Source organism: Chenopodium album, chromosome 27 (genome assembly GCF_948465745.1).
Source record: "Chenopodium album chromosome 27, dcCheAlbu1.1, whole genome shotgun sequence".
NCBI classification, from domain to species: Eukaryota; Viridiplantae; Streptophyta; class Magnoliopsida; order Caryophyllales; family Amaranthaceae; genus Chenopodium; species Chenopodium album.
This window is the reverse complement of record NC_137860.1, coordinates 3643903-3654222: the sequence shown is the minus strand read 5'-3', so window position 1 is coordinate 3654222 and position 10320 is coordinate 3643903. Positions and strand designations below refer to the sequence as shown.

The following is a 10320-nucleotide window of genomic DNA, read 5'->3' as shown; positions in this document are numbered from 1 at the left end:
ATAAACTGCAACATTTTCATCTTTGCTGTATCAATGCAGTGTGCAGTGTGCTGGAGAGTAAAGAGAGATAAAGGGGTTTTCGTGGGGTTTATCTTTCTCTCTTCCCCTTTTCAAAGGTATGTCAATCAAATTTCCCCTACTTCGTTTTTTTATTTTTTTTATTTTGTTAATTTCTTGTTTAGAATTTCATTTCGCAATTCGAACTATCTAATTGTTAATCATACCAAATGATTTGCGTCAACTTCGTGAATTCTGATTGATTACACACACTGTAAAATTATTTTCCCGCAATTCCCCTGAATTTTTTTTAGGGGATTGGTAATAAAGTCTCATTCTTTTCTTGATATTCATAATTGAAGTTGCATAGTTAACATACCTACTTATTCTGATTTTGATGAAGTAAAAGTTGTTTGATTAAGTGGGCATTTGATCTGTGTAATTGGGTTTGATTTTTTTGATTAAGATCTTCTTGCTCTGGTGGATTTTTAGTATTTAGGCATGTTTTGTATTCTTAATTGTTGAATAAAGTGGAAACTTTCGAAGTTTAGGGCTTGTTTGGTATTTTTTTTGTTTTCAGTACCCCAAAAACAAGACAATACTAAGGTGTTTCTGTCCGTTATCAAAATTATCATGATTTTAATATGTTTGACTTATTTTCTAATTCATTTCATGACATATATCATATGATTTTGAAAAATAAAAAAACAAAAAACAGAAAACCACAACAATGCCGAAGGGATATTAGGCAAGTTACTAGCCTTTTCCAATTATGTGGGGAAGATGGAAGTTGTTAAGATTAGATCATTTATCGTTTATGATAAAGGCCGAAGGGCCGGGAAAAGAGTCGATTTGGTCAGGTTTGACTGTCAATGTTTTGTAAAACCGAAGTTAATTTTTAGAAATTATCTGGAAAATTATTATACTTTTGACTTGGAACTAGACAATATAGTTTTGTTAGCTACTTGATTAAGATACATTCTGTAAGAAAATTCTCTTTACGTTATCTTCTCAATATTTCATCTCATGATTTTGAGCTGGATTTAGATGCAAGGCATTCAGGTGTTTGAAATTTGATGATAATCTTATTTAGGCCTTTAAATGTAACATTCAGTTAAAAAGCTATTTTAAGCAGGATGGAGTTTCGCTAACAAAGGAAATTGTTTTGGGTCCTATTTTGCTTAGATGGATTTAGTACTAGTATCGTGTCATCTAATCATATTGGTTCTCAAAAAGGCTTTCCAGAAGTTTATTTATCTCTCCTTCCTGTAGAGTATAACCTTTTTATGAATTATAATTTTAATGGAAATTCTCTATTGTGACCCTGTAGTATACCACTTTTTTCAAAACGACCCTAACTTATACAACATTCTTCAAAATGACCCTAAACTTTGAAAAAGTAAAAAAATATATGGGAAGGTACAGTGAGTTTATAAATCTGGTACTTAGTACGGTTATAGCTAATCGCTAATTAAATTAACCCATTCATTTCTTATTTTACAAAGACAACCATCATTTACTCTCACTGATATCCATTCCTTTTAACAAAGATCTAACCTTTCATTTGAACAAATAATCTAAGCAATAAATTATAAATCCTTTCGTTATCCATATCATATTGAAATTAAGCAATGAACACCTCATTCAAAAAAATAGCTGCACACTTTACATTGAACGTCAACTTAATGCTAATCCCATGCAACAATTGTAGTAGGCAGAGGCGAAATGTTCAAACACATCCATTTCCGGCCAATGGGTTGGGTCAGTCATAGGGAGTATGTTCATGTCATAAAATGCTTTATAAGTTGCACTTGAGTAAATCTGTGAACAATATAATAAGGGGTCCTCCCTATTGTGATGTATAATCATTATTGCATGCTTGCAAAGTTGCAAGGGAAACCTGAAATCTGAAATCTTCCACATAAACAAGCCATTTGCTTTTAATCAACCGAGAACACAACATGATTTTCTTTCTACCTGAGATATGCCATTTGTGCATGGCATTTATGGTTTAATTTGTTTCTATTGCTATTAGATTAGAATTTCAGGTTTCTTGCCATGGCCCATGGTTTATAGCTTTTGCTATCTTAAGTATATAACTACAACATTTCCCACGCCCTGAAAAATTGTTTCTGCCTTGGTACCTGAGATACCTGACAATAAAGTTTCCCTTCACAACATATAAGAAGTACAGGGAGATTATATAACCATTTTGGTTTTTTATTATAATTCACAGGTCAAGTATCAAGGACCTTTGACACTATTGGAAATGGAAACCACTTAAGACACATTGATTTGTCGAGTTTGTTGAAGTCTTGATGTAATTTAATATCCAGTAGTTATTGAATTCTGACATGTAAGCTTTTGCCAATTCTGTCTTAAATCCTGAAGTTCTTCTCATGCCACTTAATTTTTGGAGCAAGGGAGCTTTTCACATTTTGGTGATGGATTTGAGCCTGAAAGGCTTAGGTACTACGGTAGAGTAAGAAGCCCTTATACCAACAAACCTTGCGTTAATGTGGTATTGGGGACGTCTACATTGATTTTTCTTTACATATTTGCTAGGGAGTCCACATAAAAGAGCACTTATAAGAAATCTGTTGAATTGTCTTTATTGAAGTATATTGAATTTTTATATGTTCTGCTACCTCAAATTGTCCCCCTCTAAAGAAAAAGCAGATAGCAAAAGGAGTGAAATGGCAGAGGCGTAAAGTAATCTCTATGCCTCCAACACTCCAAAAATATCAACCTCTCTTACTCGCCTATTATTGATGACACACTTCTTTTTAGAAACTTTTGGTCTGAGTTAGGTGAGTATAAGAGAAACCAAATGCATTCTTTTGGCCTAAATTGATGAGAGGGTTAAGTCTCATACTCTCATGAATTCATGATATGGTGGTTTCCTGGAACATTACTTGTGGATAATGCCACTGTTGAACACTTGAACCTGATTAAAATATTAAATAAGCATTGACTTATCAGATGTGAGTATGGGCCTCAAATGAATGCCCTTGTTGACACATATGCTTCCTTCTATAACCATTCAAAACTTTTTCTTACAGTTTGCTGCTCTTTTCCTTTTTATGTATAGAGTTGTACTTCAAAATAACATAGTTATGGGAGGAAATAAGGAATATTAGGCAAGTTACTAGACTTTTTCAATTCCTTCCTCTTGTCCTGATCATTTCTTTACTTACATGCTCTGATTTTTGAATCTTGGTTAGATGGTACTGACGTACAGTTCGTTGTAGCATTTGCATTTTTGGTTAAACCCTTTAGACTAAGAGTTGGATGAACTTGCAAATTAGCTGTGTCTATTAGAGAATGCACCTCTTTTGGGGGTCTTTGGAAAGAGAAATTAGTTAAACTACTGTTGAATAATAAAGTTTCTTCATGTAGCTTCTTTTTTTTTTTTTTTTTTTTTTTTTTTTTTTTTTTTTTTGTGTAACGCTTGAAGACCACTTGGTTAACTTAATAAAGTTAAGTCCCAAAGGTAATTACGACATTGATGTGGACTACATGTAGGATAGGCGGAGCATTGAAGATAGCTTTGATAAACAGAGACCACTTATTTGCTTGACCCCTAATTCTGTGTCTTTGTAGGTGGAGTTTTGGAGCCAGATGCTCATGCATTGTGGAATAGCTCTGTTTTATGTGGAAGTGGAATAAGTTATATACAGTTGTGGAGATTAGACAGGTTTTCTTATATAGACTTTTTTGGATCATTTGCAGCTTAACTATATGGGACTAAGGCTTTGTTGTTGTTGTTGCAGGTTAACTATGTATTGGGTGGGCATAAGGGATTAGTAATCAGCTGGCATGGCTATCCCTGAGTGATGTGGATGGAAAGATGGAACTGAAATAAAGTAAGCAAATTTTCTCATTGGCAAGTTTTGGTTGGGTGGATTTGTTTTTCTTGCTTCTTTACAGTATTGTTCCATGCTTGTATTTCCAGGTTAAAATTTAATTGATATTAATGTGATAGGCATGCATTATAATTTTTTTGGGCTTTAACTCTTGATCCTTTTTAGATGTACATTCTTTATCGTGAAAAAGTATTAAATAATATGCTATAGATCTTGTTTAATCCCTTTATCAAGGAAGGAAAGTGAATAATTTGAATTTGAGAAAGAAATGATGAATCCTGTACAGTTAAAAACACAGTTAAAAAAGCTTGATTGTTGTTAGTCTCTAAAGTGGCCCTTTTTATCTCACCTGTGTTGAAATGCATTTTTCTTGTGTTTATCAACCTACTAAGACCACCAAATAAGCTTGGGCTACTAGGTCTTCAGTATATATCCAAGATGTTTTGCACCAAATAAATCAGCTTAAAAATACATATAATCTCTCAACATGTCAATTATGAGTGGATTTCTTATGCTGGTGAGAATGGAAATTTGGAAATATTTCTTATTGTATCTGTAGATTAACAATGAAACCAGCAAATAATATTTGGATTCAAAAGGAGCAATGCCCCTGTGGAGACTGGAAGTGTTTTATCAAATATGAAGGGGAGGAACAAGGTCAAGCTTGTCAACCGACAAAAAATGGGACATCATTATCATCTTCTTCTGAAGTTGTCTTTGCACCTTATGTGGGTCAGATTTTTAAAAGTGATGACGAGGCTTTTGAGTTCTACAGTAATTTTGCTCGGAGGAATGGGTTTTCAATCAGGAAAGCACGGTCTACTGAAAGCCATAATCTTGGTGTTTACAGAAGGGATTTTGTTTGTTATCGTTCCGGATTCAATCAACCTAGGAAAAAGGTTAATGTAGAGCATCCCAGAGACCGCAAATCAGTACGTTGTGGATGTGATGCAAAATTATACTTGACTAAGGAAATCGTGAATTGTGTTACTCAGTGGTATGTTTCTCAATTCAGTAATGTACATAACCATGAATTGCTAGAAGATGATCAAGTGCGTTTGCTTCCTGCATACCGGAAAATACAAGAAGCTGATCAAGAACGGATTATTTTACTCTCCAAAGCTGGGTTTCCTGTTAATAGGATAATCAAGATCTTGGAACTGGAAAAGGGTGTTCAACCTGGGCAACTGCCTTTCATAGAGAAAGATATTAGAAACTTTCTCCGTACTTGCAAGAAAACAGTTCAAGAAAATGATGCTCTTCTTACTGAGAAAAGGGTAACTGATATGATGGAGCTGCTTGAAGCTTGCAAGGCCATGGCAGAAAGGGATGGGGATTTTATCTTTGATTTTTTAACAGATGCAAATGGCAAGGTCGAAAACATAGCGTGGTCATATGGCGACTCTGTTCGCGCCTTTAACCTTTTTGGTGATGCTGTTCAATTTGACATTACTTATCAATCCATCACTTACGGGATGCTTCTGGGTTTATTGTCTGGTATAGATAATCATGGCAAGCCAATTGTCTTTGCCTGTGCTCTTGTCCAGGAAGAAAATCCCCATGCAATTGTGTGGGCCTTACAGGTTAATTTTTTTCTCTCTTTCTTTATACTTAAACTTCCTTTTTTTTTTTTTTCCTGTCATTAAAGCTTAATTTCTTCGAACAGACGGTTGTGCGATTCATGCGAGGAAGACCACAGACGATAGTGACTGATCTAGAACCAGGGTTAAGAGACTCCATAGTAAGCGAAATGCCTAATACTAAACATGTTATATCTTTGTGGTACATTATGTCTAAGCTGAGTAGTTGGTTCTCTTTGCCTCTTGGACTGAAATATTCTGAGTTTAAGTCTGAGTTTGAAATGGTGTGCTATGTGGAGAGTACAGAGGATTTTGGACATCTCTGGAGTCATTTGATCACAAAATTTGGACTTGGGTCGGATAAACACATCTCTCTTCTATGGTCATGTCGAGCATGCTGGGCTTTTTCATTTATTAAGGATTGCTTTGTCGCCCGAATTACAACAGCTGAATACATGAGATCCGTTGATAGTTTCCTGAAAGGTGTCTTGAATGAGCAAACATGCTTGCAAGTCTTCTTTGAGCAGGTATTCTTGTTATGATGCATAATTACATCTAATTGTTTATTGCTTACTCCCTCAGTCCCCTTTTGATAGTCACTTATGGGTAAATTTTAGTCCCAAAATGTTCACCCTTTTTGTTTTTTCCAACAATCTTAATATTAATTTTTTACCAAAATTTCCTCCAATTCGCAACAATATTTGTGCAAATTTAACTTTCTCATGTAAATTTTGTTTTCCCATGTACTTTTATTACTTTATCTTTCTACTTTTTTGCATACCCAATGTCAATTTTCTTTTTCAATGTACTTTTACTAATCTTATTTGTGTTTATTAATTCCCGTGAAAAATGCCCATAAGGGACTATCAAAAGGGGACGGAGGGAGTATATGTTATGTCTGTAAGCTTTAGCATTCTTGTTTTGCAGGTTGGACTTGCTGCAAAGTTGGGTTCTGGAGCCAAGGAGGATTTACCTTTTATACATCTCAAGACATGCATGCCTATTGAGGAACATGCACAAGGCATTCTTACTCCATATGCCTTCAGTGTGTATCAGCATGAACTCGTGTTGTCTGTGCAATATGCAATCATAGAAATGGCCAAAGGATCTTATGTCGCACGCCATTATAAGAAAGTCGAAGAAGAGTATCTTCTATTATGGATTCAGGAAGGTGATCAAATCCACTGCTCGTGTAAGGGATTTGAACAGTCAGGAGTCCTGTGCAGGCATGCTCTTCGACTATTTGTTACTAAGAATTATTTTCAACTTCCATACAATTATTTTCCAATTAGGTGGAGATGGGAAAATTCTTTTTTACCTATGGATCAGGAAAGTTCTCGACTGGTCAAAGAAGAGTACTATCGTGCCTTACATTCTCTTACAGATACTCTTCTGACTGAGTCATTGGTTTCTAAGGAGCGGTTTAATTATGCCCATAAGGAACTCACAGCACTCCTTGATCAAGTTAAAAGTATACCTGTTGATGAAGTTCCGGATATATTAACTAACAATTTTAGTTAAATTTTCTCAACGTGCCTAATTGTAGTGGATCAGCTGTCTACAATAGCAGTTGCCGAGGCTAGCCATGGTTTACGAGACATTAGAAGATTACAAAAGTCAATGTAGACTACTCTGCAAATCTAATTGTGGTTGGAAAATGGGTTCAAGTAAATAGAATTATCAGAGATGGAGCTATAGTGTCGCGTTGTCATCCATGACTTTTGTGATGGTGTAATGTGAATTCTTAAATAAGAACGTCCAGGGAAAAAATCTGCTGTTTCTGTACAATGCAGGTTATGTTACTGTTTCTTAATCTATGAGAAATGAATATATGTAGTTCTAGATTCTTGTATTAGTTAGTAGATACATCATACGTGCATGGTTCACTCTCATTGTAATTGAAATTGGTGGATAGTAATGTCCTTGTACATTGTGGAATCTCTTTGCTACAGGGAGCTAATGAATCAGTATTTGTCAAAAATGATTCAGAATAAAGTCTTCTGTTTGTCTATTTTCTTGTCAAAAATGATTCAGAATAAAGTCTTCTGTTTGTCTATTTTCTTTCTGTTTCAGAACCTTTCTTACGTTATTACAGAATATGTATCAAATAGGCTGGTTCAGGTTGATCAATTCCATTTTTTGGCTTTGCACTTTGAAGTGTATATTTGTTTTCAATCAGTTTTAGTGGGGGATCCATATCTTGCAATTTATATTAAGGGGACTTGGGTTGGTTGGGGATTTTGGGTTTTGTGCAATTCTATGTTTTTAGGGGGTTGGAATCAGTATGTGTTGGTCAAATTAAAATTGCTTATGGGCTCTCAAGAATTCAAGCTAGTTATACTAAGGTTTGGGTCTGGTCAGGTTTCAGATTGGTCAATTTTTGACAGGTCCGGCAGAAGTCTTCGCTCCTTGCAGACTGATCAGAATTCAAGATTGCAGGTGAGTTTACTGCTCTTGTTGCATGTCCTTTTTACATCTTAAATTCGTAATAGAATATCAAAATAAGAGTTTTTTGCTGGGAAACTGGCAACCTTTGAAGCTATAGCCCTTAATTTAAGTACTGCAGAATTCCGATTTCTGAAATTTTCTCTCTTGCAGTAAGGCCAGTGACACCACGATCACGAGTAACGGACTTTGTTTCTGATGCTCTACACCATTACGGCTTTACCTCTATGTTGTGTGGGTCAGTGAAAGTTTCTTTTAAACTGATGGATAAAGACATGGCAGTAACACTAATGATGTGCTGCATCTCTGTAGAGATTGTGAAACAGTGGCGATTAATCACATTCAATTCTGTTAACATCAACCTCAAAATTACAGTGCAGGCAGTTAACCTCTAGTGTAGTTATTGTATTTTGGCTTCCAAAATTTTTCATATCATGAGTCTCTTATCGTCTTTGTTTGTGTGCATTTTCAGGTTTGACATTCATCTAGTTGATGCTAACACATTGATTTACCGTCCAACAAATGTCCATCTTTTTACACGTACTTCGGTTTTCACATAATTGGGATACATGAGATTTCGTTAGGACTAACCAACTGTTATATGATGTCCGTTTGCTTCTATCAGGTGGTTTGGATGTAGCCTTGCACTTTGCAGCATCTATATATGTAACTATGTAAACCTTCCTCAAAGAGATTTGTCAAGTTTATATTTGTCGCATGACTGGCTGAGGATCCCGTACTTCAAGAATTGAGCTCGGAGTTTTTCTACTTGTCAAATGGAAATTCTAAGGTAACTGTTAAGTGTTTTGATGAATTTGCTTTTCACCTCGTGTTAGACTCAACTGTCTTTTTATCATCGCCCTGTTTGTACCCTTTTAGTTTTTTTTTTTTAGTTTTGCTATAATCAATAGTGTTAATTGTTGTTACTCGATATATGGGATGAGAGGTCGAGATTAAGCAAGAAGATTAAATATAGTATCAGATCTAATTAAATTATTCACATAGTATCAGATCAGCAGTACTGAGGATTTCTTTTTCGTAGAAGAAACATGACAACTCTGCTTCAACTCTTTTGGCTGCTGCCTTCCGCATCTGTTGGTGTTATGTTTGGTACCTTCTTGGGACATCGGATGCGTACGAATTGCTTTGATGTAGCAGCTGATGTACGTCCTGACAGAATCTGAACTACTCAGCTACTCACTTAAAAGAATGGGAAAAAAATTACAACCAGGAAAGCCAACCTGATCCGATCAGAATATATTTGGGTCGACGTGTTAATTCAATGGATTAGGCTAATGTTTACATTTTCAGCTACTGCTTGTGAAGGAAAGAACACTCTGTCCATTACAAACGGAGCTAACTTATTTTGTTGATCTTAACTTATTTTTGTTGAAACACAATTATATTTGTTGAAATTTATTCATATATATTGACGTAATTTTAGTACATTTTACAAACAGAATTTATTTTGTTGATCTTAACTTACAACCGATACTAGGGTTCTTTGCTAATTTGTCATGATTAACAAGTTTTTAATGAACAACTGGTTGTACTTTGTGTATGATAATTTAATGTTTGTATTTGCCAAATTGCATGGTAATAAGAACATATATATGAAAACAAAATGAACATAGAAAATATGATCTAATAGATAAAGAATATTATCGGCTTAACTAATTACGAAGTATATACTAAATATAATTAAGGCAGTATTCTATTCGCCTGAAATTTCACTTATCTAAACTTATTTATCTTATCCGAGATTACTAAAAAGTCAAACTAGCATTTTTGTTGAAATTCACAATGAAAAAGATTCATTTATAAATTATTTGACCTAAAAGTGAAAGATGAAAGCTTATATCAGCACGAATAGAGCATAAATTAGTACGGAATAGACCTTAACGAGCAAGATTTTCATATAGGTTCATTATCATACCAAAGTTAACAACATTAAATGGCTAATTAATGAAGTTCCGACCGCTAGATTAAACAATATTATGGCTAAATCATACACTAATTTCGGTCTTAAGCACACTATTAATAATAATCTTGCACGGTTGGATTTTGAAGTTTATGTTACTGGGACAAAACTCCAGAAATATTCGTTATGTCTTGTTATTGTTTACAATGTTGGGGGACCATACTATCATCTTGGCTTTAAAATTTAAATAAAATTACAAGGAATAATTAGTAGGGTTTGTGTTGTGTCTTCCTGCGTGTGTATTAGCTACCCACTTAATCTTGTTTGGGTACTAGGAAACTTAATTCAATCTACAATAGTTTTTGTACATTTTGCCTGTTTTTGTTTAGATCTTAATTTTTTTCTTTCCAGCATCTACATAGTAAAGAATTAAATGGATTGTACTTTGAGAATTCAAGCTTTAAGCTTGATCGGATCGTGTATTCGTGTGTGAGGCGTGGTTAGAGGTGGC

General features: G+C 34.7%; 1 protein-coding gene across 2 annotated transcripts; it reads left to right on the top strand.

The window, feature by feature from the left end:
- LOC145619489 (putative protein FAR1-RELATED SEQUENCE 10) lies at window positions 1-7526 on the top strand. Of its 2 annotated transcripts, XM_081674188.1 has the most exons (6): window positions 1-116; window positions 3601-3694; window positions 3771-3863; window positions 4423-5446; window positions 5530-5970; window positions 6371-7525. In XM_081674188.1, exons 4-6 carry the CDS (start codon window positions 4430-4432, stop codon window positions 6962-6964), a joined length of 2052 nt encoding a protein of 683 aa, XP_081530314.1. In that variant the 5' UTR covers window positions 1-116; window positions 3601-3694; window positions 3771-3863; window positions 4423-4429; the 3' UTR covers window positions 6965-7525. The 2 variants fall into 2 exon arrangements, with proteins under 2 accessions (XP_081530314.1, XP_081530315.1); XM_081674189.1 differs by lacking the exons at window positions 1-116; window positions 3601-3694; window positions 3771-3863 and having other exon boundaries at window positions 4258-5446; window positions 6371-7526.
- The last annotated feature ends 2794 nt before the right edge of the window (window positions 7527-10320 follow it).